General features: G+C 43.2%; 3 protein-coding genes across 4 annotated transcripts; 1 reads left to right on the forward strand and 2 right to left on the reverse strand.

The window, feature by feature from the left end:
- DERL2 (derlin 2) lies at window positions 1-14,137 on the reverse strand. 2 transcript variants are annotated; one of them, XM_082602848.1, is made up of 7 exons: window positions 13,996-14,133; window positions 13,059-13,124; window positions 10,853-10,926; window positions 9,645-9,738; window positions 8,520-8,715; window positions 8,163-8,253; window positions 1-3,284 (listed from the first exon to the last, which is right to left on the reverse strand). In XM_082602848.1, exons 1-7 carry the CDS (start codon window positions 14,086-14,088, stop codon window positions 3,179-3,181), a joined length of 720 nt encoding a protein of 239 aa, XP_082458974.1. In that variant the 5' UTR covers window positions 14,089-14,133; the 3' UTR covers window positions 1-3,178. The 2 variants fall into 2 exon arrangements, with proteins under 2 accessions (XP_082458974.1, XP_082458975.1); XM_082602849.1 differs by lacking the exons at window positions 8,520-8,715; window positions 9,645-9,738; window positions 10,853-10,926 and having other exon boundaries at window positions 13,996-14,137.
- Window positions 14,138-14,286: 149 nt separating this feature from the next.
- Window positions 14,287-20,113, forward strand: MIS12 (MIS12 kinetochore complex component). Its single transcript, XM_082602850.1, has 2 exons — window positions 14,287-14,583; window positions 18,281-20,113. The coding sequence occupies exon 2, from the start codon at window positions 18,321-18,323 to the stop codon at window positions 18,939-18,941; it is 621 nt and encodes a 206-aa protein (XP_082458976.1). The 5' UTR covers window positions 14,287-14,583; window positions 18,281-18,320; the 3' UTR covers window positions 18,942-20,113.
- A 5,925-nt stretch (window positions 20,114-26,038) lies between these two features.
- Window positions 26,039-27,659, reverse strand: LOC309794002 (uncharacterized protein). The gene is made up of 2 exons (XM_082604936.1): window positions 26,671-27,659; window positions 26,039-26,592 (listed from the first exon to the last, which is right to left on the reverse strand). The coding sequence occupies exon 1, from the start codon at window positions 27,602-27,604 to the stop codon at window positions 27,239-27,241; it is 366 nt and encodes a 121-aa protein (XP_082461062.1). The 5' UTR covers window positions 27,605-27,659; the 3' UTR covers window positions 26,039-26,592; window positions 26,671-27,238.
- Between the last annotated feature and the right edge of the window lie 172 nt (window positions 27,660-27,831).

The following is a 27,831-nucleotide window of genomic DNA, read 5'->3' on the forward strand; positions in this document are numbered from 1 at the left end:
GGTGGATACAAAAATTTAAGACATGGTTCCTGCTCTTAAGGAGCTTACATTCTCATGAAGGAGACAAGACTAATGTACATGTACCAGCTAAGAACAATACAATATAGAATTTGGTGTAAGAGTATGTTGTACAGACTCAAAGTGTCATAGGGATTCAAAGAACATAGGCAATGAAATAGGCCCTAGAGTCAAGGTATCTTGAGGAGCCAGGAATGGGGCAAGGCCTTGAAGAACTGAAGAAAATTAAGTTGAGGTCCCTGTTAGGTAGAAGTGGGAGTAACGTTCAGAGGAAGACAGAAAGTATGCATTTGATATGGGGGCTTACCAAGAAGTTACTGTGCATTTCTGAGCAGAGGAGTGACTTGATTATACAAAGTTCAACAAACTTAATGCAAACTTGTAAAATATGTAAGGAGCTTAGGGGACAGCCTACAGAACACTGAAAACAACGGCAGTATCATGACTGGCAACACAGATGGCACTTACCTGTCAAAGGAAAACACAGCCACAACATAAAATGCAGGCTATGAAGGACAGATGACAATTCTAGGAAGCCCTTTACCCAACAAGCCAATAGCGCCAATATCTCCTAATTTCATAGGCCCCACAGACAGAGTGAGGGTTTCATTACCAAGAATCCAGGACTTGGGTGCTCTCTGCTTAGAGACTACACAAGAGGTATGAAAGATACTAGGACGTACAACAGTGACACAGAGAAAGAACAAGTGGAAGAGAGAAACAAAGAGAAATCCATAGTGAAAAAAACAGCAAAATGTATGAAGTGTATCTCCTATGGAGATGCAATTTGCACGTCCATTTTTTTTAAATGAACATATACTGTATTTCTACAACAAAAAAGGTATGCCTTAGGTGTGCTTTTCAGTATTACTGGTGGAATTCAGGAATCTTTTAAATTCTATGTATGTCAGGTAAATTGGTCACAAGATTCCATGTATCAAATCTCGCTTTTCAGTTGACTTGCATTAAGAAGAAGAAGTGGGGCTTCCCTGGTGGCGCAGTGGTTGAGAGTCCGCCTGCCGATGCAGGGGACGCGGGTTCGTGCCCCGGTCTGGGAGGATCCCGCATGCCGCGGAGCGGCTGGGCCCGTGAGCCATGGCCGCTGGGCCTGCGCGTCCGGAGCCTGTGCTCCGCAACGGGAGAGGCCACAACAGTGAGAGGCCCGCATACCACAAAAAAAAAAAAAAAAAAAAAAAAAAAAAAAAGAAAGAAAAAGAAGTGTGTTCTGGAAGAACCAAGATTGAGAGGTAAGCTGGGGAAGAATTGAGGACTTTTCCTTATGTCCAGGTGAGCCAAAGTATCCGGATGCGCAACACTGGGCCAGGGATGGTGGTAGTGGGACTGGCCACTCAAATTAAAAGGTCAGTGCTTGGAATGCCAACTGCATAGGACACAGTGTAGTAGCACAGCATGGCATCCTGCCACTAGGAATCCTCATCCCATAAAATCGGAGAGACCAAAATCCCATAACTGACTGCGTTTAGGCCATAAACTCAAAATGTTTCCCGTTTTACCCAGTCATCAGTATGTTTAGACATTCCCTACTTAAATGAACACTCAGTGAATAGATTTTAAGATTAAAATTTCACCAGATATTCCATGAATTGGATAACTCAAAGTTAACTAAGGAAGAACAAATTTAACTAGAGAAACCTATTTCTAGCCCCCAAACAAAAACAAAACAAAACAAAACCAACCTTCTAATTAAAAGCTTTCTTGAACAAAGGCAAGACAAAATTTAAGAATCCCATAAGGACTATACATTCTAAGATTGGCATTTAAAGATTTTTTTTAAAGCCACTTAGGAAAAAAAGCAGTCCCATTAACCCACGTTCCATAAAATTGCAACAATCATATTCAGAATTACTAGCAGCACGTACTTATATTAAATTCCATTACTTATGTATATTCCATTTAAAGATATTAAAATACTTTTCACTTCGCAAATGATCTGAAAATTCCCATTTAAGATGTTTATTATGTTTAATCTAAACTTCATGTTCATCCTTCTGAGGGAAATCTCACACTCTAGAAAGCAACCCCTTAGCCAAGCTGGAACTATTTGGGAAATGTTCCCGGGCCTACATGCCACTTATTAGAATGATTTGAATTAATCTCTTTCCTGGGGGTATTCATAAACCAGGTACTTGTCTCTGAAAGCTTCTTGGCTTTTCATGAAGCAAATGATACATGTTCACCAGCCAAAGACCCAGGAGAAATGTATCCCTGCCTGACTGGTACCTGGTCATCTCAAGTTAAGAGTCAACATTCTAACCTGTCTCCCAGTTGTAAAGAAGATCTTTCTGTTGTTTTCTAAAACGGTGGCCATGACCTGCCTTTCCCTGGATATTTCCGAGCAGAGAAATGCAGAGTAAATAAATGACACGGTACATTAGCTTCACGCCTACTTGACTCTCCTACAACAGAATTCCTCCCCTACTAGATCCACCCTACCCTTTTTCTCCACCACGCTGTCTGACAACTTGAAGTTTTGTAAAACCCAAACGGAGAACAAACTATCTGGACAACAGAAACAAATCTTCCCACTGGAGCTGGCATTCTGGGTTAGTAAGTTGTGTACACAGCCATAGTGTCTCAGCCACGTACTTCCAATCTTGAAATGAAATCCAGTCGAAAGCCGTGAAGACATAGGAAGAGCGGGCACGTAAACTGCTCTGAGTGCAGACCTATGCAGGAGAGCTAGAAGACATGGTGATAATGTAAAAGATCACACACAAAAGCTTTAATTCAGCGAGAGAGAGATGGAATTCAGTTTTATTTTGTCCTCTCTGAAACTTCCATTTACACCACGGCCTCGTCTATCAAAGAGGAGGAGGAAGAGGAAAAACTCTGCCCATCACCACAGAACTCAAGTACTCGGGTACTTGTTCCTTAGAGGCAGCAGGGTATTTGCTTCTCCAGTGTTTTTGGCTCCAAGAGATTTTACACTTTCAGAACCAGTATAGTGAGGAACCACTGGCAAACGGCTGGGAATGTCTTCTGGATTAACCAGTGTGTCATTTCATAAAGTGCTTCTGGAGTCAAAATCTTGTCAAGCTGTCAAAAGTGTCCATACTTTTGCAACATAAAGGATAAAAGAATCCCAATGGGTATGTCACTGAGTCCTTCCCAGCTGGGTCTCGTTATTGGCACTGCCACTTTAGCCACCGAGGCGCTGGCCCTCACCCCAGGCAAAGCCTCCTGGCCGCTCTTCAGGTAGTGGATTGTAATTTGGATCTTCATCTGGTGTATCAAAAATAGCCTTCCTAAAAGACAGCCAACAGATATAATTTAGTCCCAGAGTCATCTTAGGTCCTAAATACTACTCCAAGATCAAAAAGATCCCATGGGGTTTCCACCAATGGACAAGCACTACATCTGCCTGCCAGTGAAACAGTTACCATATTTTGAAGGGGTTCATAATTATTTCACATTTACATTAACTTTGACCTCCTTTACTAATTTTTACTACAAAAGCAATACATGTAATTGTAGAGAAAACAGGAAATATATATGAGCAAAACATCCTAAATCCCCAGAGGTACTGACGCTTTTAATATTCCTCCAGAACTTTTTTTTTTTTTTTTTTTTTTTTCTTTTTGCGGTATGCGGGCCTCTCACTGTTGTGGCCTCTCCCGTTGCGGAGCACAGGCTCCGGATGCGCAGGCCCAGCGGCCATGGCTCACGGGCCCAGCCGCTCCGCGGCATATGGGATCCTCCCAGACCGGGGCACGAACCCGTATCCCCTGCATCGGCAGGCGGACTCTCAACCACTGCGCCACCAGGGAGGCCCCTTCCAGAACTTTTATATATGTAATTTTACAAAAGTTAGACACTATTTCTGTTTTGTAACCTTTCCCTGAATCTATCATGAATGTCTCCCCACAACCAAGGTATCACCCAACATCCACTGACAGATGAATAGACAAACAAAATGGTATATACATACAATGGAATATTATTCAGTCTTAAAAAGAGAGGAAATTCTGACACATGCTACAACATGGATGAACCTTGAAGACATGTGCTAAGTGAAATCAGCCAGTCAGAAAAGGACAAGTACTGTACGTTTCCAATTATATGAGCTACCTAGAGTTGTCAAGTTCATGGAGATAGAAAGTAGAATGGTGGCTGTCAAGGACTCCAGGGAAAGAAGGAATGGGGAGTTCATGTTTAATGGATACAGAGTTTCACTTTTGTAATATGAAGAGTTCTATGGATGGAAGGTGGTGATAGAAGCACAATGTGAATGCACTTAATGCCACTGAACAGTACACTCAAAATGTGTAAGATGACAAATTTTATGTATACTTTATTGTAATTAAACTTTTAAAAAAAACTAACAAGTTATTCCAAGAAAAGTCACATGGAGCATAAGAAGGGATAGCAAATGTCCAAAAGACTTTTAAAATACTACTATATGGTCATTCAAAATTCCCTTAAAGAAGTAACCATTAAAGAAGCATATCCTCTATTTGCATTCATGTTTTTAATTGTACTTGCCCACAGCGGATGAAATTAGATTATCTGAAAACTCCTGTTTTATACTGGGGTCAGAAAAAGCGTCTATATTTCAATATGAGCTCCTTTAATTCTTACAAATTAACAATAAACAGGCACTAAAAGAAAAATAAGGAGCTGAACAAGCAATTCAAAAAGGAAATCCAAATGGTTAAAAAACATGAAAATGTTTGCTCTCACAAGCATTAAAGGAAAGCATGTTACAAACTGAGACCCGCCCCCTCATCTACTTCCCAAACATTAGGTCAGGCAGAACAAAGCAGGTGTCCATGCGGGGGGATGGGGGTGGGGAGGGGTGGAGCCATGGTGGCCCAGAGCAGGATGGGGGTTAGGGGAGCAGCCTTGCATAGGGAGTCAAGAGCCCAACTGGGGCATGCACACATGGAGCTGGCCTGCTGCAGGGTGTCGAGAGCCTGAGATGGGTAAGGAGGGCACCCCCATAAGAGGGCAGCCCGACACAGGGAGTCTGAGGCAGAGCAGGGTGAGCAAGGCATCCATATGGAACAGGGGACACAGTGATGAGAGACTGGCTACATATGGGGGCATTAATTAAATAAGTAAAAACATTAATGATAACAGGAATCGGGTTTCTCACTGTCAGTGAGGATGGGGAAATATGGAAAGGGGTGGATTGTCATAAAATAGAATACTGCTCAGCAAAAAAGGGAACAAATTACTGTTACAAGAAAAACAATGTGAGTTTCAAAAACATTATGTTGAATGAAAGAGCCCTTATACAAAGGAGTATACACATACTATACGATTCCACTCATGAAGCTGCAGAACATGCAAAACTAATCTGTGGAGGGACAAAATCAGCAGAGCGATTGTTTCTTGGGGGAAGGGGGCAGGGTTGACAAGAAACGGGCTTGAGAGAACTTTCTGGGTAATGGTAATTTTATCTTGATAGGAGGAGTTTGGGTTACATAGGTATATGCATTTATGAAAACCCGTTAGTTGAAACCCTTGCGATTTGTGTATTTCGTTGTATATAAACAAAGAACTCTAGTTAGGGACTTCCCTGGTGGCACAGTGGTTAAGACTCCGCACTCCCAATGCAAGCAGCTCGGGTTTGATCCTTGGTCAGGGAACTAGATCCCACATGCATGCTGCAACTAAGAGTTCGCATGCCACAACTGAGGAGCCCGCCTGCTGCAACTAAGACCTGGTGCAACCAAATAAATAAATAAATCAATTAATTAATTTTTAAAAAGAACTCTAGTTAGTGATATACATTCTAAAATATTTAGAGAATTAAGTATACTGGGATGGAAAGATGGATGGAGGGATAGATAGATGTACAAAAGCAAGAATAGTAAACTGTTAATTGTAGAATCTATGTGCTAGGTAAATGTGACTGTATAATTTTTTCCACTTTTCTGTAAGTTTGGAAATTTTCATAATAAAATATTGGAGGAAAAATATAGAAAGGAAAAAAAATTGAATGAATCACGTGGAGTTGTACCAGAACTGCGAGTATCCGCATATACCCATGTTTTAAAAATACATAGATCTGAAAACATACGTGTATATACACTCATATGCATATGTATATAATTCCCTTGCTCTGTTCACTGAGAGGACTCGGGAGTAGTAATACTCCAAAAGCAATAAGCACATCTGCCGCCCAGACCTTGGCTTCTAAATACCATTCTCTACTAAAAAGGAACTAGGGCTCCTTGAAGAAATAGTTGATTCTACAACTCGGTCAAGAAGAGCACAAGATGAGCCTGGGATATCTTGCTAGGCCAGAAAGTAACAAACTGGTTTAAAACAAAACAAAACAAAAAGATGGGAGCATGTTGAAAAGTACTTCAAAGCCAGTTTAAGGAGGTTCCCCTTGGCCAAATCTGGGACAATATAAGTATCAAAATAAACAACAATAATAAGGGATTATAATCCATGAATAAAACATGAAACCATGGATTCTTGCAGATATAAATGAATTGAAATTTGATAAGAAAAAGGATGTTTACGTAGTCTCAAAGTACCTCCCCACAAAACACTTAATTACAAAGGGGAAGAAAAGTAACTTTGCAGTGGAGAAGCCCTGCAGATACCTTAATCAAGTAATCAAAGTGATTACCACCACTTTGGCAAATTCAACCAATTGAAGTCCTGTGCCAATAGGCTGCAATCAGAAGAACGCAGTATCACTTATCTGATATTCCTGCCACAGATGCAAAACCTGAACCTAAATGTGAAGGAACATCAGACAAACCCAAATTGAGAGACATTCTACCAAATGGGGTTATAATCTTCAAAAACATCAATGTCACGAAAGACAAGGTAAAGCTGAGGAGCTGCTCCACACTGAAGGAGACTATAGAGACATGGTAACAAAGCGAAACACCTGAATCTGAACTGCATTCTTCTGCTATAAAGAATATTTTGAGGACAACTGCCAACAGTGGAATTGGGTCTGAGAATTAATGTTTATTTCCAGATTTTGACTATGTAAAAGACTGTGCTTGTTTACAGAAAGCGCACATTAAAGGGGGTCATGGGGCTCTCCCACATTTGATGAAGATGTGGGGAAATGGACACTTATACGTTGCTGGTGGAAATGTAAACCTGAATATCCATTCTGCATGGCGGTTTGGCAATAAACTGAACAGCTATTCTACTTGTAGGAATTTATCCTTTGAAAATAATCATGGACGTGTGCAAAGGGTGCGCTGCTACACATGCTACGTGGATGTGTAGCTACAGGAATGTTCACCACTCCAGTCATGGAAGGAAGAGCAAGAAGGACATCAGTGTCCATCGATAAGAGATTCGTAAATCGAGCTCCATTCATATCGGGGGTATCATGCAGCTGTTACAATTCTGTCGGACATTTATGATGGAAAAATGGTTATGATATATTACATTAGAAGGAAGCTTATGAAATAGCATTTTTTAAAGAGTACACAGATAGTAAAAGGCTCATGAATACGTATCAAAAAGTTAACAGTGGTAGCCACTGTAATATCTAAATGGTGGGATTATGGAGGATTTTACTTTCTTGCTTTTGCTTATTCTACAATCAACATTTAATAATAAAAACTCACACTTTATTCCTCAAGTGAACCCTTTTTAATGCAGTACATCCCAAGGACACAAAATTCTGGCATAGACGGAGGTCCTATAAATCAAAGCTCTACCCTCAGGAAACTGAGATGTGAAAAAGCAGAAGGGACTTGCTTAAAATCACATGGCTGGTTGGCAGAACAGGTATACCTGGTTTCCAGCCCAGAGCTATTTCCACTCTACTTCACTGCTTATCTCTATCACCTGTTTGGAAGACCAGACATTCCACCTTTAGAAACCTCCCTCTAGTCAGTTTTGCCCATTTCGTTACTTCACCTCTCTAAACTCAGACAGCATCCTTCATGAAACCAGTAGGCTCCTCCCTGGGACAGGAGGTGCTGGTGGTCAGCTGGGACAGCAATTACCACATCAGCCTCAGGACACCTTGAGCCTCCTGCCACAACTCTGGCATGGTCTGTTCCTACCCAATCCAATTGCTCCTCAACGGCAGCCAGCTTGCTCAATCTCCAAATATTTACTGGCCTGAACGATGTGTGCTAGGAGTCCCGGTTTATCTGCAAGGAACATGTAACCTGGTGTTAAATACTCACAGAATAGATGGTGTTTTCAAAATTCTTATTCCACCAGGTTGATTGGGAAATACATCTTCCAAGAAAAAATATATGTGTCCAACTGCAATACCTAGAGTCAACCAGAAATAAAGGATGAGGGAGAGGATTAGAAATTTGATTGCAGGAGGCTCTACCAACAAACATTTCTTCTCTTTAGGAAGAAATGTCAATATACGTATTAACATCTTGAAAACGAATATTGTAGTCTTTGAGCTTACAACTATCAGATAATCCTATAATAGCTGTATACAAAGGCCAGGCAGAATTAACATGAAAAATAGTGACAAAATAAGTTTGCAAGTAAAATAATAGAAAAAGTAGTGCTAAGAATCTTACCCAAGAGGTCCACTATGATTGAGTTCCCCAACAACAAGGAAAAGCCCATGAGCACCCAGGGTAGAAAGGGGGCCTGGAAATTGAGAAGGCCGAAGAAGTTCATGCGGACATATGGGTTCCTTCGGCTCCACACGTAGACAAGCATTATTGTAAAGGCCTGGCCCAAGAAAACTAAGCTCACAAACAAACCAAAAAGCTAGCAGTTCGCATTAAGGAAAACAGCAACATTAAGTATCATGGGGAAGACTGGGCCAGAGAACTAAGGGTTGTGTTCTAACACGAATTTGAATTAGGAAAGGCGAGCAGTAGTTACATCTTTAAGAAAAAAAAAAAAGCCTGAAAATAATTACCCAGAGCCATGAGGCAAAAACCTGCTTAGGCGACATCATCTGAAGTGTTGCTAATTCAAATTCATATTCTGCTTTCATGAAGTTCTTGCCTCTTTGGAGTATGTGTTAATTCCTTGGTCAGTAATTACCATGAGGACCTTTAGAAATGTGTATCAAGCCAGCTGGAGCAAAACCATCTTGTCAGACAAGGCTACATTCAAGTCTGGTACTCAGTTGACAATTCTTTTTTCAAAAAAGGAATTTATTTAACTAATAAGAAACTACTGTATAGCACAGGGAACTCTACTCAATGCTCTGTGGTGACCTAAAAAACAGGAAGGAAATCCAAAAAAGAGGGGCTATATGTATACATATAGCTGATTCACTTTGCTGTACAACAGAAACTAACACAACATTGTAAAGCAACTATACTCCAATAAAAATTTTTTACAAAGTTTTGATGTTGACCAAATAAACGTCTTACCAACTTAGTTTAAAAGTAAAGTACACCCAACAACAATACTTCTAAGATACTTAATAGTAACCCACCTGGGTTAAAAGTTCCTCTGACTTGCTAACAGTAGAAAAGCATCCTGTCCAACCTCTAGGCTTAGAAAAGCTGTCACATAAAGTACGCTGTAAAATAAATAGGAGCCTGAAGCTAATATCTGGGGGGTCTACTTTTATTGTTCATTCCGAGTATCTAGTGAATTTTGGGAGACAGATGAAAAGCTTTAGGAAGGGAGAGGGAGTTCTTTAGTATTTTCCTGTATTTGTTCTATTTGTTGAAGGATACAGTCATTAAGAATCCACCAAAAAGGAACATAAATACAAAGTCTGCTGTCCGACCTCGGAAAGAGCCTTCTTCTAGCATTCGACAGTAACGATATCTTAAGTTCCAAGTTAAGAAAATGTTAAGCACACAAATATGAAGAAAGTAAAATTTAATGTATCACTGAAGTACACTTGGACTTCACTTTATGTGTAAGAAGTCAGCCTTTGTTTCTATAAGAGTATTTATGAGTGGTAGTATGGCTGCTTCTCTTTTACCAGGCATTTTAGGCAAGGTGAAGCGAAGACCGGCTCCATGTTTTACAAAAACTGTTCCTGACTGGGGAACTAAGCCAGACACCACATAAACATGCTTCCCATCACCTACTACACCTTCTCAAATTTGTACTGTCTTCCCCATGTTCAGCCACACCATAATCTACACCATCCTTGCTTTTTCACAACCTAATTTGGAGGAAATCCCCATCAAGAAGCTTCATGTAAAAATCTGCTTTTTCAGGCCAGGGAGTTAAGCATTGCTATACCTCAGTCAATAAGGAGGCATTACAATGAAAAAATTTAATTATTAGAAACTTACCAGAATGATACACCATACAGAAGACACAGGAATCCATCCTAGGGCAGGGATCCTGTCACCCCTAAAAGGCCCTCTGTCTACTGCAGATGAGCTGAGCTGTAACTCCCCTCTTAATCCAGAGGGTCGGGGTGCAGGAGAAATGCCCTACTCAATGGCCCCAATTACCATCTGATCAGAGCACAACTCTTCCTCTCTTTCAACAAACTGGAACACGGCGAGCCCAGGAGACACGGCACTGTCTTTCCAACCAGTAGAACCAGCAACCAAGATCCAAGGAGATCTCAAGCTCTCCATCCCCCAGGTTGTGTTTTATCACTTGGGGCCCGCCGGTGTTATTTTGTAAGTACGCCTCAATTAAATCACTTCTGCTCTCCCTTGATCAGATTTGTAAGTGGCTTATGGGCAGAAGTGTAAACAATTTACGGTTAAATACCTCCCATTTGAATAAACAGTGACCTATAAACACCCTCAAAACATTACTAACTGACCAACTATTCTGTGTATCACTGAGCCAGTAGCCAGAAGTTACAGCTAAGATGGTAACAAAAGTAACAGGATTAATAGTTTCAAACTTAATATTGTATTTCCTAAGTAAGCCTAAAGTTTTTATGCTAACCCCACTTAGTAAAGGATACAGAAAAATCATGTTAAATAAAAAATTGAATCCAACTGGCCCAAAAAATAAGAAATTGGTGATTAGCCTCCATATCTGTTAAAAGAAAAAAATCAAGAGAAAGATAGATTAAGTAAAATATACCAGGAAACATTTTTATATTAAGACAAAGGAGATATCCTATGACTACAAGGGTTGGAAGGCCATGAATAGGTGATACTATGTCTGAACTCAAAAGTGAGGCACACAACCTGACACTGAATGTTTGTGCTGCTTCAGTGAAAGATATCACTTGCCCCAGGAAATTTCTAAGGATAGTAGGACAGAAAACTTGAAATTGTGAGTCTTTTTTTTTTTTTTAAACCCATACCATATGGTCAGGCAAATTATGGGACAAGTCTGATGGAAAGACTAGGTTAATTTGCAGAATAGGAAACAGTGCTTTCGTATATGTAGTATCACAATCTAATGAATAGTCTCAAGATATGAAAGGAAAATTGCTGGATCTAATATCAATTGCTAAGAAATGTTTCTATATTAGTCATCAGAAACATCCAGAGTGAAGAGTAACTCTAAAGCAAATGCTCAAGTTCTAGTCTGAACAAAGAGTCAACTCCCTATAAGTAAAGACCTAAGACTTTAACAATTAGAGTCTAATTGGTAGATACACAGACACTCATTTTCAAACCCTGATATACTCTTACCCACCCAAACCACGCACACCTGCAATAGAAACAACTACTCACAATGACAGAACACTTTAACATTTAAAGTGTTTTAAACTGTTCTGTTCTCTCATGCGATCTTAATTATCCTGTGAGATGAGCAGGTTGGCACTACCATCCCCATTTCACATATGAGGAAAGTAAGAGACCTGGATGATTTTAAAATGGCCTGCCCAAGGACACACAGCGTGTATAGGGAGACTGAACTCAAACTTAGAAATCCTAATTCCAACTGCAGATACTGGTGTCAAGAGTTTAACCTCAGGGGCTTCCTCGGTGGTCCAGTGGTTAAGACTCCATGCTTCTACTGTAGAGGATGCGGGTTTGATTCCCTAGTTGGGGAACTACGGTCCCGCATGCCACATGGGTGGCCAAAAAGCCCCCCCAAAAAACAAAAAAAACAAGAGTTTAACCCCAAGCAAAATCAAGTCTCGTTTGTTTGGATGGACTATAGCTCCCTGCGAAGCCATATGAGTGGAGGAGGAAGAAGGCGGTGATAAGGGTCCACAGGTCTGCTTTATGCATCATTTAATTCTTAAGAATTGGTAACTATTAAAGTTGAAACACTTCAGGATTGTTTACTACATACTAACTGCATCCAGGATTTTAGAGTCCTCAACCTAGTGAGGAGACAAGCATATAAATAAGTGCAAGTATGAGATGAGAGATATAAAAAAAGTATTTACAGATACCCTAAGGACACAAGGGAGGATAAATCTGAGAAGGCTACACAAACGCTGCATCTTGAAAGACAAGCTGGAGTTCAGTGGGTATACAGTGAATGAAACACATTTGGGACAGAGGCAACAGCAGGTGTAGAGACAGAATTACTGGTTTTGGGGTCTCTCTCTTACTCCAACTATAGCCTATATGATCATTCTAGAACAGGAAAACAAATCTCTCTTTTAGCACTCAAATTACTGGAAAGGACCATCTCTCACTGTAATCTAATACACTGGCATGTTGTCTTAGATGTCAGTCTTCTGGAGTTCCGTTAGGATGATGTGATCCCTGGAAGATGGATCAGAACACTAACTGAACTGAGTTTCTGAACAGGACCATAGCAGTAACACCAAGGTGGTAGGTGTGGTACATGGTGGTGAATGCACAAAATAAGGGCATCCTGTGAGACTCTCCCTGGACAGCTAGCTGATCAGTCTCCTCTCAATCTATAACATTAACTTTGAACCAGTGATTCCTAAATACAGGAACTGGACACATCAAATCAAAACCATGAAGGGAACTTTAAAAATAAAATACAGATTCTTAATTCCTACCCTTGGTGATTCTGATTTGGTACATGATGAGGAGCTTGAGAATCTCTTAAAAGTTCCAGGCTGCAAGAATCACTGCTTTGTACCCGCCCCCCACCTCCATAAGCCTTATAATCAAGTATTCCCACTGAATTCTTTGAGACAGTATATGACAGGATTAGCTACTAAAATGTAAGAAAAACAAGTTTAAAAACTGAGGCATTAATGGCGGTTGTGATGGACCACTTACTTGAAAGTGTTTAAAGATTAACTCGGGATTGAAGTACAACTGAAAAGGTGTGATCAATTCCAACTGCTGAAATAGAAAAAGAATTTCTTCAAGCAAGTCAATCAAGAAACAAAATATCATCATTTACAACAAAAGATTAATAGGGCCAGCAATTTCCCACTCTCGGTCACTTAGGCTCAATCATTTAAGGCTTTCTTGGCTTTCTTCTTAGGCTGGAGGAAAAGGCTGGTAAAGAATTGTGTAGAATTGATACAATTCTTTGTATTCCCCAATACCTAACACAAAGTAAAAGTCTGTTTGATGTTTCAGTAGTTGAGGGTAATGTGAAGGTATGGAAGGCAGGTGGTGATATCTTAGATACAGGGCAAGTAAGAGCAGCTGCTACGAATCTGTCCAACACATGGGCACCACCTGAAACAGCTGTGTGAAGCAACAGAATTCACTCAAAAGAACCGAGACTCAATACCCTGCCACCGTGAGGGCTGGGTGCTTCCAGCCAACCTCTATTACAGACTCTCTGTATTTCAAGACTTTCCCGCTCGACAACTTCCAGCTTTCTATCCTCAATATCTACGTTTCTCCAGTAAGCGGACCCTCCTTCCACTAGTCACTACATTATCATTTGGCCACCGCAGTTCTCAGACACGTTTCCTGGGTGGGCGGCTCCCGCAGCCCTGACTTGGTACAGATCCTGCCTTTATTTCTCAGAAACTGACCCGCAGTCCTAATCCCCCAGCCCTCTTGGAGCAGCTCTCCCTTCTAGGGTCACCGGATAAGCACTAACGGGGCCACTCCGAACCCCAAAGTGAACCCTGTACGCCTCCAGCCACCCTTGAGACCAACCCCTCTGAGCTTCCCGGAGGCCCAAACCCCAGTTTCCCAAGGACCCGGTTATATCCAGCACGGATAATGAGAAGCTGTCGCTGCAGCTGCTCACCACAGCGGCGGTGGTGAGGACGCAGGCGGTGGTGTAGGCGCGGCTGACTGGGGGGATCTGCAGGTACTCCAACCTGAGGCTCTGGTACGCCATCTTCCCCGCCGCCGCCGGCCCCCCCCCCCACCGCCAACTTCCCCTTCCGCCAGTCTGTCCCAGCGGCGGGGCGGGATCAGGGCGGGGCCCCCCTTTACGCTGCTGCCCAATCAGCGCTGCACAGTTGGTCAACCACCAATCGCTAGAGTCCGAATGAAAGCACACCCGCCAATTACGAGTTGCGTCTCCGCGGCGGCCCAGCCTCGCTTCTCCACCCACCTACGTCGCGGGAGAGTGAGTACCGCTTCCTTCTGCCAATCCCCGCAGGCCACAGCTAGCTTTCCCGCTCGTCCCCTTTTCGTCACCAATATAGGTTGCCCCCGGACAGCCAGCCAATCAGGAGCGCGGTGGCATCTTGCCCTCGCTCTAAGGCAGCTAGCAGTCGGAATTTGGGGGAGTCAGCGGCGCCGCCTATCTCTGGCAGCAGGCGGTGGTTTAAAGGAGGTGGCGGGAAGCCGGTGTTTGGTCGAATTCGTCACTCTCATGGTCGTTTGGGTAAGTGCCACGGGGCTGCATTTTCACTGAAGAGGAGCGAGAAGGGGTGGCACTGGCTGAGGCCTCATCGCCGGGCGCTGGAGCGGCCAGATGGAGCAGCGTCTCCGATGGGCCGCGAACCTCTACCCTTAAGGTTCCGGCATGCAGCGGAGGCGCGGGGCCTGCCGGGAGCCAGTCCTCAGGCCGGAAGTGGTTCCTGCCCCGTGGTTTCTGGAGTTCCAGCTACTCTACTCGCTGAGGTGTCCTGGGCACCTTCCGCGTTTTACCTATAAATATCTATTGAAACAGTACTCATCCTTCCTCAGGAAATCCAAGGCTTGCGGAGAAGATAGGCCCGTGATAATAATATCCTAAAGTAGGACTTGGCCAGTGCCCGAAGAGAGGTCCTGATGGGAATTCAGAGGAGGGAGTGGGTCCCCAGGGAAGTGTATTTAAACTGACCCTTGGAAGATATTTGGCCAGGCTTCTTCTCTTGAGGGAAAGACATCACAGGGAAAGGCCATAGCTTGGTTTGGTTGGAACAAAGAGTAGTCAGATCATGGCAGGCAAAGTTAAGAATATTATACTTTATTTGGTGGATTATAAGGAAGTACTAAAGGTTGTTGGAACAGGGAGTGGCCTTATCTGGTAGTATATAAGGAAGGAATTAAGTAAAAGGCTGGAGAGAGTGGTTTTTAAAAAGGATATGAATGGGTTATTTACAGAAGGAGAAACCTGAAGAGTTAATACGTTTCAAGTGATGCTCAACTTTACTGGCAGTTGGAGAAACGCACATTAAAATATTTTTACCTGCACCCCAAACATCACCCTCACAGCCTATTGATAAAACAGTGCTGAATGTTTTGCTTACCCTGGTAAGCAAAACACCTTGACAGAGCTTTGGCAGTGTTTTGTAGGGATGACAGGCAAGATTGGAGTTTTTTGAGAATTGCAAATTTGGTTTAAGGTGGATTTTTCAATTTGGAGGCTTGATTAGGATTGGGTAGAGCTCAAGAAAAGCAGTCCAGCATTGGTAGAAATGGCTGAGGCAAGCGTTTCAGAGAATCTTGCTGTACAGATTGTTGGTGCTTAGCATTTCAGAGTTGATCAGTCTTTCCGGGGGCTCATAATGAACCATCAAGCCGTTTGGACAATGAAAATATTACTCTGGTCTCCTAGAATAGGAGAGTCATGCTAATGTAAACAGTAAGCTGTTTGGGGAGGCAAGGAGACTGTCGGTAGTTGCAGTCCTCAGTGTCCAGCCTGTGTGGGGGTTAGATGGTTTTGGTTTTCAAAAAGCAACACTGAAAAACAATTTTACAAGATTGGCAAAAATAAGAATTTTGAGTAATATCAAGTGAAGGCAAAGACATGAGAAAGAAATTCTCATATACTGCAAATGGGAGGGTAAACAAGCCTAGCTGTACTCCCACCCCTAGTGTTCTGGAGAACATTTTAGCAGTATTTAGTGAAATTATGTATGAGTAAACTGTGGCCCAGCAACTATGGACAGTGGACACATGAAGTACGGTATACACATATGGTAAAATTAATGGAATACTTCAGTTAGAACCAATGAAGTGGGGCTTCCCTGGAGGCACAGTGGTTAAGAATCCACCTGCCAATGCAAGGGACACAGCTTCAATCCCTGCTCCCGGAAGATCCCACATGCCGCAGAGCAGCTAAGCCCGTGCACCACAACTACTGAGCCTGCGCTCTAGAGCCTGTGAGCCACAACTACTGAAGCCCACGTGCCTAGAGCCCGAGCTCCACAACAAGAGAAGCCACTTGAGTGAGAAACCTGTGCACGTCAACGAAGAGTAGCCCCTGCTCACTGCAACTAGAGAAAGCCACGCACGCAGCAATGAAGACCCAGTGCAACCAAAAATTAAAAAATAAAAATAAAAAAAGAACCAATGAAGTAAAATAACAATGAAGTGTAATAACATGAAGTGATTGCAAACATAATGTAAAGCAAACCATACATAAAGAAAACTGTATTTTTCAAGACTATACAGCTGACCCTTGAAGAGCGTGGGGATTAGGGGTGCCAATCCACCCAGCAGTCAAAAATCCTTGTGTAATTTAGACTTGGCTCTCCACATATGCAGTTCTATATTCACAGTTTCAAGCAACTGTGGGTTATGTAGTACTTTAGTATTTACTATTGAAAAATATCCACATATAACTGGACCTGGGCAGTTCAAACCCATGTTGTTCAAAGGTCAACTGTATGTCTAAAACCTGTTAAAGATGAATTAAAATTAAAGATGAACTGAAAAGGCATACATTAAAACACTGGAGTAGGTTCCTATGGGCGATGAAAGAAGAATAAAATAAGTAAGAGAGGACCTAGCATGGACCAAATATAGAGTGCTATGAAATAGGAAGTATTATCACTTCAATTATGCGTATGTGAGGTCCTTAAAAAGGAGGACAGAGTGGTTGGTAAAGGTCAGATGATGAAGGTCCTTGCAAGCCGTGTGAAAGAGTTTGAAATTGATCCTGAAGGCATAGGGTAGTGTTGAAATTAAAATCCTGTTAATCCACAGAATCCTCTCCACAAGACATAGAAGAGAAAGCAGTTTTATTACTGAATAAGCATATCTGGATTATAATGTATTATAGGTAATCTGTGAATGAGATGACAAAGACAGAAAGAAATTCTACCCTGTTTTATACAGCTGAACCATTACAACCATTCTATTTTTAGCCATTACATAAGTTCTCAAGATTAACAGCATCTTGTCCCATAAAAAGATTTAACTGCACCACTTGCTTCAAATTATTCCATAAGGTTCATCCTAAATTCACCTGGTAATTGAGGTAGCCATTTTTTTTAGCTAGTTACTTTGCAGGAATAATGGAATACTTTTATTTCTATGACAAGTATATGGTTACAGCTCAGAAAAAGGTCCCTAGGTTAAACACCCACAGTGACAGGGAGATAGGAGTGCTATTTTCCTAGATGTTTACATTTGAAAGGAATGTCTCCCAGACCCTTGAGAAAACATCAGGCTTGCTCAGCTTCTAATGGGATATTTTTCAGATGGCAAGGTTGGAAGGACAGGGGAGTTGAGGACCTTGGCAAGGGAGCCGTTGAAGTGATGGATCATGGAGCTTAAAATGGAGAGAGGAAGAAGTGAGGTGGGAGAGACTGAGAGCTAGAAAAAGAAGATCATAGGGCTGAAAGTCTTGAAGATTAAGGTATAATATGAATATGCGAATGAGCGTTGGAAGACCAGCATATGAGGTTGTGGTCAAAATGTAGGAGCAGCTGGGGAAAGAACTTACAAATATCAATTGCCATGTGGCCAAAAGAGTGGAGATGAAGATCATTGAAACTCAAGAAACTGAGTCTCTCGGGCATTGGTAAGATCATCCATGTAAACTTGAAAGTTGTCTGGGATGATAGAATTCCGAAGACTGATGCATAGGCCAGAAGCATCAGTAACTGAGAAGTGAGGGAAATGGACAATGAGGAGGAAGAGGGAGGTACAGGCTGATGGAAAGAGCCTCAGAGAGGCAGGGTTTGTATCCTGCTGCGGATGAGTGAGGCTGGAAGTAGCATCAGGTATCAAGGAACATAAACTTCATATTTTTTTGTTTGCTTCCTTGTTTTGTTTTGTTTTTGCTTTGCTATCTGTAATGTCATTTGTTACTTTCATCAGATGATTTTTTTGAACACAAATGAAATTTTTTCTTATTATATTTGCAGATTTTTCACATTCAAAATTAACAAAGCAAAATAAGCCAAGATGTCTGTTGATCCGATGACCTATGAGGCCCAGTTCTTTGGCTTCACACCGCAAACTTGCATGCTTAGGATCTACATTGCATTTCAAGACTACCTATTTGAAGTGATGCAGGCTGTTGAACAGGTTATTCTGAAGAAGCTGGATGGCATCCCAGACTGTGCAGTTAGCCCAGTCCAGATTCGTAAGTGCACGGAAAAGTTTCTTTGCTTCATGAAAGGACGTTTTGATAACCTTTTTGGCAAAATGGAGCAGCTGTTTTTACAGTTGATCTTGCGTATTCCCCCAAACGTCTTGCTTCCGGAAGATAAATCTCAGGAGACGCATCCTTATAGTGAGGAAGAATTCCAGCTTCTCCAAAAAGAAATTGAACAGTTACAGGAGAAGTATAAAACTGAATTATGCACTAAGCAGGCCCTTCTTGCAGAATTAGAAGAGCAAAAAATTGTTCTGGCCAAACTCAAACAGACATTGTCTTTGTTTGATGAGCTTGAAAATGTCGGCAGAGACCATGGGACTAGTGATTTTAGGGAGAGCTTGGTGTTCCTGGTCCAGAACTCCAGAAAACTACAGAATATTAGAGACAATGTGGAAATGGAAGGCAAAAGACTGAAAATATCTTAATGTCTAAATAATAAAAGGAGTTTGTCAGAAGGTGGAATGATAAGGGGTTTATATCAATGACCATTCTGATCCTAGTGAACTGTGTACTTTGGGGGGGTCTTCTTTGTTCACTCTTTCTTGTATTCCACGTCCTCCTCTTTTTTGGTCCACTCTCCTGAAGCATCTATGCACTACCTTGAACTAATCTTTTTTTTTTTTTTTTTTTTTTTTGCGGTACACGGGCCTCTCACTGTTGTGGCCTCTCCCGTTGCGGAGCACAGGCTCCGGACATGCAGGCTCAGCAGCCATGGCTCACGGGCCCAGCCGCTCCGCGGCATGTGGGATCTTCCCAGACCGGGGCACGAACCCGTGTCCCCTGCATCGGCAGGCGGACTCTCAACCACTGCGCCACCAGGGAAGCCCGGACATCTCCTTTATTAACCAGCCACTGCACTGTGGGACAGCCAACATAGACTGCTTGTTCTTGCCCAGTAACTTTTCTTACATGGGGACTTTAATAACTCGTTGAAGGAAGCAAGTAGCAGAAAAAACAACTATGGCCTTTAGAAAGAAGAAAGAAGTTATTTTGTTTCTAAAATAAATCCTTTCCATGACCAAGGCCTTGGTGAGGTTAAAGAGTTTACTGTCTTGGAGCCCAGCAATGGAAGACATTGGACAAAAGGAAGCAGATTTCACTGACATAGAAAAGGAAGCCTGGAACATATCCAATAGCAAAATTTATATTAACTGACTATTAGGTATTTATACCTTTTTTTTTCATGCTTCAGTTAGTTTTGGAATCTGCCTTGTACCTAATATTTAATTAACTTATTTATTCACACTCATAAGCATCAAATAGTTAGTACTCTCAGTGACAAATTTTAGCTGTGTCTTGTGCTTAAATTCAATGGAGTCTAATATTTCCTTTTGTAACTAATCCATGTAAAATGTTAGATCACCCAAGGAAAGGGGAGAAATAGCAATAGCTGCTCTTAAAGTATTACTTGCCTTCCGTGTCTTCCTGAAGAACAGGATTTGGAGTTTCTCCTTTATATAGAAGTGTAACTTAGGATATTAATATTTGCAATTAAATATTCATCAGTTTAGGAAGCCTGTGTTTACCTGGAATATGTTTATTATCAAAGAGTCCTTTTTTCCAATCCTGTACATTAAATATATATGTTTTTAAAGCATTGATTTGTGATTTTCTGCTGTATATAATGTCATGGTATGCGTCCTTCAGTATGACTTTTTACCCAAATGGTCATTTCTTTTTATTTTTTATTTTTGCATTTGGAGCTTATTTAAAATCTCCTAGTGTAGTGGGTTGAATGGTGATCCCCCCAAAGGTATGTCCATGTCCTGATTCCTGGAATCTGTGATTGTGCCTTATTTGGAAAAATGGTTTCGCAGGTAAAATTATGTTAAGGATCTGGAGATAAGGAAGTCATCCTGATTTATCTGGCTGGGCCCTAAATCCAATGACAGGTGACTTTATAGAGGGAGATTTGAGACAGACAAGGAGGAGGCCTTGTGACCACAGAGGGAGATTGGAGTGATGCAGCCACAAGTCAAGGAATGCCAAGAGCCACCGTAAGCTGGAAGAGGCAAAGAACAGGTTCTTCCCTAGAGCCTCCAGAGGGCGTGTGGCCCTGCTGACCCCTTTCTTTTAAATTTCTGGCTTCCAAAACTGTGAGAGAATACATTGCTGCTGTTTTAAGTCACTAAGTTTGTTACAGTAGCTGCAGGAAACTAACATACCTAGTGGAATTAGAAATTAAGATATTCATAAGGATGTAGGCTGCTTATTTATTTTTTAAATTTATTATTTTTATTTATTTATTTTTGGCTGTGTTGGGTCTTCGTTGCTGCACGTGGGCTTTCTCTAGTTGCAGTGAGCGGGGGCTACTCTTTGTTGCGCTGCGCGGGATTCTCATTGCGGTGGCTTCTCTTGTTGCGAAGCACGGGCTCTAGGCGCGTGGGCTTCAGTAGTTGTGGCACGTGGGCTCAGTAGTTGTGGCGCGTGGGCTTCGTTGCTCCGCGGCATGTGGGATTCTCCCGGAGCAGGGCTCGAACCCGTGTCCCCTGCATTGGCAGGCGGATTCTTAACCACTGTGCCACCAGGGAAGCCCCCTAGGCTGCTTATTAAGGAAACAACAGCTGAGACGTGCTTGGCCTCATCATATATGCAATAATATGGTTTGTTTGGATACAGTTAAAATATGGACCTGACTTGGATAGAAGGGTGAAATCCACAGTATTTAGACCTCGAGTCCATTACATGTTGAGTAAGTGCTTAATACTTGTTGGATATTAATACTGTGACTTTGTCTCTGCAGGAATAAATTAATATACTTGGCCCCATTGTCCTCTGATAATTAAATTCCTCCCTCAAAAATTCAGAAATAAATCAGGATAACAAATACTTGGTTACCCACTCTGCTTCATTGCCTCATCTCCCATCCAGCATCAGTCTTATCCAATTTCCTACTTCCCTCTACATTAGATCCTATGATTTTGTAATATCAAACTTTCAATTTCCTGGGACTTCCCTGGTGGGCCAGTGGCTAAGACTCTGTGCTCCCAGTGCAGGGGGCCTGGGTTCAGTCGCTGGTCAGGGAACTAGATCCCACGTGCTACAACTAAGAGTTCACATGCCACAACGAAGATTCCATGTGTGGCAACTAAGACCCGGTGCAGCCAAATAAATAAATATTTAAAAAAAAACACAACAGTCTCCTTAGATGCCAATTCCCAAGCTTTCCCTTGTGTTTATTTATTCTCCGTCATTATCATGCCTGCTCCCCACTGTATACTCCCAAATAGACTTTTCTCATCCTGCTGCTGCAGTGACAGGGTTTGGGATGGTATTAATAGAAAGTAAAGAGAATTATAAGGAAATACTATTTAAGGCATTCTGCACTTAGTTCTGATGTTGGGAAGGGGCCGGTGTTTCCCCATACCACCAAGCAGTTTTCATCACCAGGTCAGTGTCCTACAATTCAACTCAGTTCTGACACTGTCTGGAAACAGCATCAGATTCCACAGATTAAGGGTTCAGTCCCACAAGACTGTCCTCCACTTCAGATGCCAATCAGAAACCTAGGTTACCTGTGCTTCTGACTGACTGGCTATAAATCAGAGGTTCCCAAGACCCCCTCCTAGAGTACAATTAATTTTCTAGAGCAGCTCACAGAACTCAGGAAGCCCGTTTACTCACTGGATTACTGCTTTATTATAAAGGATATATGAGCCAAGAACCAGATGAAGAGATATACGGTAAGGTCCTGAACAAAGGAGCTTTTGTCCCTGTGGACTTTGGGTCTGGCATGGTGGCACATGTAAACGTTCTGATTCCCCAACCTGGAAGCTTTCCAAACCCTCTCTTTTTGGGTTTTAAGCAAGCTTCATTACATAAATCATTGGCCATTGGTGATTGAAATTGGATCTCTAACTCAAACCGTGTATAAAAATGAAACTCAGAAATGGATCAGAGAGCTAAATATAAGCATTAAAACTATAAAACTCTTAGAAGAAAACATAGGCTTAAACCTTTGTGATCTTGAATTAAGCAAGAGTTTCCTAGAGATGACACCAAAAACATAAGGAACAAAGGAAAAAATAGATAAGATGGACATCATCAAAATTAAACTTTTGAACTTCAAAGATACCATCATGAAAGTGAAAAGACAAACCACAGAATGAGGAAATTTTTGCAAATTATATCTGATAATAGACATATTTAGAACATATAAAGAACCCATAGAATTCAAGACAAACAGCCCAATTTAAAAATGGGTAAAGGATCTGAATAGACATTTCTTCAAAGAATATATACACTTGGCTAAGCAAATGAAAAGATAATCCAACATCATTAGCCATCAGGGAAATGCAAATCAAAAGCACATGAGATACCACTTCATACTCACTAAGATGACTATAACTTTTGTTTTTAAAGGTAAGTTTTGGCAAAGAAGTGGAGAAATTGGAACCATACAGTGCTGGTGGGAATGTAGAATGGTGTAGTCACTTTGGGAAGCCAGTACATAATAGGACAAATGTCCAAAATAATTGTTTCTCCCTTTATCATTTGTGATCTGCTAAAAGTCACTTTACTAGATGTCTATTATTTTTGCCTGCCCAGTATCCATGGTCTTGATAACTTTAGTTTTCCTTTGGGAAACTGTCTCTTTCCTATAGTGTGCTATTTTCATGGGGGCTTCTTATTAAGATGTTTCTTTTGCCTTCTGGCCAAAAGTGGGCATGTGAACTTAGCTAGGTCAATAAGACTCTAGAATTTGATCTTTTTTTTTTTTTTTTTAAGAATTTGATTCTTGGGGCTTCCCTGGTGGCACAGTGGTTAAGAATCCACCTGCCAATGTAGGGGGCACGGGTTCGAGCCCTGGTCTGGGAAGATCCCACATGCCGTGGAGCAATTAAGCCCAGGCACCACAACTACTGAGCTTGCGCTCTAGAGCCCGTGAGCCACAACTACTGAAGCCCATGCGCCTAGAGCCTGTGCTCTGCAACAAGAGAAGCCACCACAATGAGAAGCCCGCGCACCACAACAAAGAGTAGCCCCCGCTCACCGCCGCTAAAGAAAGCCTGCGCTCAGCAATGAAGACCAAACGCAGCCAAAAATAAATAAATAAATAAATAAATAAATAAATAAATAAATAAATAAATAATAAAAAGAATTTGATTCTTGGGCAGCATGGCACAAAGACCAAAAAATTGTGCCCTTTTGTTTTTATTGTTAAACTCTGAAAAGGCTGTCCATTAGTACTTGCGTGGAGAGGCTGGATATTTTGGATATATTGGAATTCCAGAGACTGGGAGACAATTGAGAGCTCTATATAGGGAGGCAGTGGAGGGGATATATGACCAAATATCCTGGGACACTTAAACTATATAAAAGGAAAATTGGCCAGGTCAGACATATGGGGATGCTAAAGGGACACATGGATGGTGTGAGGGTAGTGAAAATTTAATTTAGTTAGAAAATATGGGCCAAGCATTGGAGTTCAATGAAATCAGGAATTTCAAGGAGATATGGAGAATTTCAGGTATTTCAGGAATGTCAAGGTATGAGGGCTGGGGGGAAGGATGGGCAGGGAACTTCCCTGGTGGCGAAGTGGTTAAGAATCGCCTGCCAATGCAGGGCACACGGGTTCGAGCCCTGGTCTGGGGAGATCCCACATGTGGCGGAGCAACTAAGCCCGTGCGCCACAACTACTGAGCCCGTGTGCCACAACTACTGAAGCCTGCGTACCTAGAGCCCCTTCACAATAAGAGAAGCCACTGCAATGAGAAGCCCATACACTGCACTGAAGGGTGGCTCCTGCTCGCCACAACTAGAGAAAGCCCGTGCAGCAACGAAGATCCAAAGCAGCCAAAAATAAATTTAAAAAAAATTTGGGGGCTTCCCTGGTGGCGCAGTGGTTGAGAATTTGCCTGCCAATGCAGGGGACACGGGTTCGAGCCCTTGTCTGGGAAGATCCCACATGCCGCAGAGCAACTAGGCCCGTGAGCCACAATTACTGAGCCTGCGCGTCTGGAGCCTGAGCTCCACTACAAGAGAGGCCGCGATATTGAGAGGCCCGCGCACTGCGATGAAGAGTGGCCCCCGCTTGCCACAACTAGAGAAAGCCCTCTCACAGAAATGAAGACCAAACACACCCATAAAGAAATTAATTAAATAAATAAATTTAAAAAAATTATTAAAAAAAATTGTAGCCATCCTAAAAACAACAACAACAAAAACAAGTTATGGGGAAAAGTAAGGGCTAATAGGGGAGAATATGGGGGTATGAGAAGAGAGATTGATTTTGGGGCTGGGGTGAGCTTAACATCAGGGGTAGCAATGACGAGGTGAATGTTAAGGAAGACTGGAGCGCAATATTGGGGAGACAGTAATCAAGTATTTGAGGAACGATACAGTGAACCCTGAAATAAAGGGATCTAATGGGGCTGGATATTTAGGAGAATATTGGAGTCAATGTTTAAAGTGTAGAGCAATAGGATCTAATAATGGTATAATCATGGGAACCAGATATTGGAATTTAGGGAGGAAAATGGAGGCCTAGATTTGGTGGCACAGAAAGGGTCATGATATTTGTGGAACAATGTGTCAAATATCAAGGAACAGGGAACTTTGGTTTTGGGAATGGGGGGTTGTTCTATCAGGGGATTAACTGAGGGCAAAATATTGGGAGATCATATCCTGAGTAGTCACTGAAGGACTGTGTGAGGGACAAGAGGGGTTGTGTGAGGGACTTCCCTGGTGGTCCAGTGGTTAAGACTCCAAGCTTCCACTGCAGGGGGTGCGGTGGGGAACTAAGATCCCACATGCCCTGTGGTGTGGCTAAAAAAAAAAAAGTAAAGAAAAAAGGGGATGTGTGACTGGGAAACAATGGGACCAAATGTTTGGAGAGCACTGGACCATGTATTGGGATTCAGTGGTTAGTCATTAAAGGACAGTAAAGATCCAATATCCAAGATTGAAAACTGGAAAAACAGAGAGAGGTACATATTGTGGTAACTTGGGAGACTTAATTTTGGGGAATAGTGCCTTTTATTGGGGGAAAAATATTGTAGTCAACTGTGGCTGCACAGCACAGGCTGATGTTGGGAAATGGTGGATGTCATGCTTTTGGCACTGAAATAAAGGGGCAAGATATTAAGGCATGTAGTGATATGGGATTATGGGAAAACAGAACTGGGAAATAACAAGGCCCTGACATTAGCAAACACTGAGCTTATAAAGATACAAGCTGGGTGAATTAGGGGGCAAATTGTAGAGCTCAGCGGGAGGACTGTCCAGGGGCAGAAGTGTCCTGATAATGGAGGCAAGTGGAGACTAAATACTGAGGGGCAGTGAATAATGCCACAGTGGGATAGTGACAGACCTGCTATCAGGGGACAGTAGAACTGGACACTGGTATGCTGTCAGGACGTGATATGGAGAAGATGTCATTTAGAGGTCTGTATAGCTATTTAGTGGAGAGAGATGCTGTATCTTGGAATGCTGGATAATGGGATGAAATTTTTTTCGCAGGGACAGTAGGGATGTTGTGAAGATGATGGGATGAAACTTGGAGCAGACCAGGAAGTCTGGTGGGCCCACTGCATAGTTGGAAATTAATAAAGAACAGAATATAAAGGAGACTGGGAAAGGAGCATTTATTCCATCAGAGGTACCATAATTACAGACATTTCCAAGTAAAGTATATGCAGGATTAGAGCGTTATGTTCTGACATTTAACATTCATATGTAAACAGAATGGCAGGTGGGTAAATACCCTGCCAAGGTGGGTTTTGGTATTAGGTCTTTTGGGTATGAGATGACAAACCCCTAGGGGTTGGATGGTTTCCTAGCACGAATTCTTATCAATGAGAGACTCCCTCACCCCCTTGATCTTAGGCCCCATAGCTCTGGAAGGGCTCTGGGCCAGGATGAAGCCCCCCCAGGTCCCCAAAGACAGCAATGACAGCCCCCTGTGGACCCCAGCGCCTCATCCCGCGCAGCGTGCAAGCTATGGGCGTGCGTCTCTGGAGGTCTGCAGACGTTGGTCCCAAGCCGTCCAGGACACGACGAGACTGTGGCTTCCCGTCAGGACAGCTCCTTCGGCTGTGTCTCAGCTCGGCCCGACATCGGTAGCGGCATCAAACCCTAAGGCAGGGAGGGAAACGCACAGTCTGGGTGAGCTCAAGCTTCTGGGCAGGTGGCGCACTACCCCGACAAACTCACTGTGTCCTGCGCTCTCAGGTCTGCCAGTTCCCACGCTCCGGGCTCTGCGCCAGCTCGGGGGGGCGGGGGGGCACTGCTGGCTCTTCCGGGGGCGATGCAGCATCACAAGGCTTCGGCTTATCCCAGGCCAGGGCGCCGACCCTCCCCGCGGGGCCCTCTCTCTGGAAGGCGGCGGGCCGGGTCTGGCTCATCCCTTAAAGAACAGAAGGTTGGGCTCGCTGTGCCCGCCCCAGACACAAAATGACAGGTTTCCTCTGCGTTCCCCCACCTCACAAAGCGGTAGGGTCCAAGGACATTATTCTCATTATAAATGGGGTTCAATCGCACCGCGAGATTCTAAACGTTGGCGTCTGTGTTCCCGCCTCTAATCCCCAGGTGCTTATTTCATTAGCAGTAGCTGCTTTGGACGTTCCTACTGATGAACAGTTAGACAAAGGTAGTGACAAGCAGAGAAGAAAAGAAGCATCGAAAGCTAGGTGAAGGGGGTGCGGCGCGTCTCGAGACACAAGATGCTGAGCCCTTCTTTCCCCTTCCCTCCCCCCTCAGCCCTGAGCCCATCCCCAGCAAATCAGGCAAGCTGTAAATGGATATAGGTAAAGATGCAGGAGGTGATGGAGAAGGCGATGGCCGCGTAGATAAAGATGGAGAGGTGCGGGAAATGGTCGAGATAGCAGCCCTCGTGCAGTGGAGGCGCCTCCTCCTGGGGCTGGGGGCGCGCCGCGGCCTTGGGCGGCTGCCCAGGGCGGGCCCCTTGCGCCTTCCCACCAGTGCGCCGACCGGCCTTCCTGCCCGCGGCCCACGCCGACTTGGGCCGGCGGACAGCCGGGGTCTCTTCTGGAGGAGGTTTGTCAAACAGGCCTTCGGAGTCAGAGTCGGGGTCCGCGCGAAGCTGCTCGTGGTGCCAGGGTTTGCGCTGAAAGAGTTGGTCAGCCATTGGCGAGAAGCGCGGCGAGGCGTGTCTGCCTGTTCCGGGTGATCGGGTCCGGGCAGAGTCGAGGCGCAATGGGCGGCGGCGGGGCTGCGGCTGTATTTCTACTACCGGGGAGGGGGCGGCGTGGGGCGGAGCCGGGGAGGGGGCGGGGGCTCTGCAGGGTCTGCGCAGCGTTTGTCTCAGTCGAGGCGCCTCTTGCTCCTGGCTCCCGCTTCAGCGCCCCCGCCTGT

The sequence above is a fragment of the Mesoplodon mirus genome (assembly GCF_964341445.2).
Source record: "Mesoplodon mirus genome assembly, chromosome: 18".
Taxonomy (NCBI): domain Eukaryota; kingdom Metazoa; phylum Chordata; class Mammalia; order Artiodactyla; family Ziphiidae; genus Mesoplodon; species Mesoplodon mirus.

Coding starts and splice junctions, on each gene's coding strand:
- MIS12 (XM_082602850.1), top strand. CDS start 18,321: ATGTCTGTTGATCCGATGACCTATGAGGCCCAGTTCTTTGGCTTCACA.
- LOC309794002 (XM_082604936.1), bottom strand. CDS start 27,604: ATGGCTGACCAACTCTTTCAGCGCAAACCCTGGCACCACGAGCAGCTT.
- DERL2 (XM_082602848.1), bottom strand. CDS start 14,088: ATGGCGTACCAGAGCCTCAGGTTGGAGTACCTGCAGATCCCCCCAGTC. Junction 13,125..13,995: donor TCCTCACCACCGCCGCTGTG/GTGAGCAGCTGC, acceptor TTTCTATTTCAG/CAGTTGGAATTGATCACACC. Junction 9,739..10,852: donor TTATTTAACATGATTTTTCT/GTATCCTTTACT, acceptor TTGGAACTTAAG/ATATCGTTACTGTCGAATGC.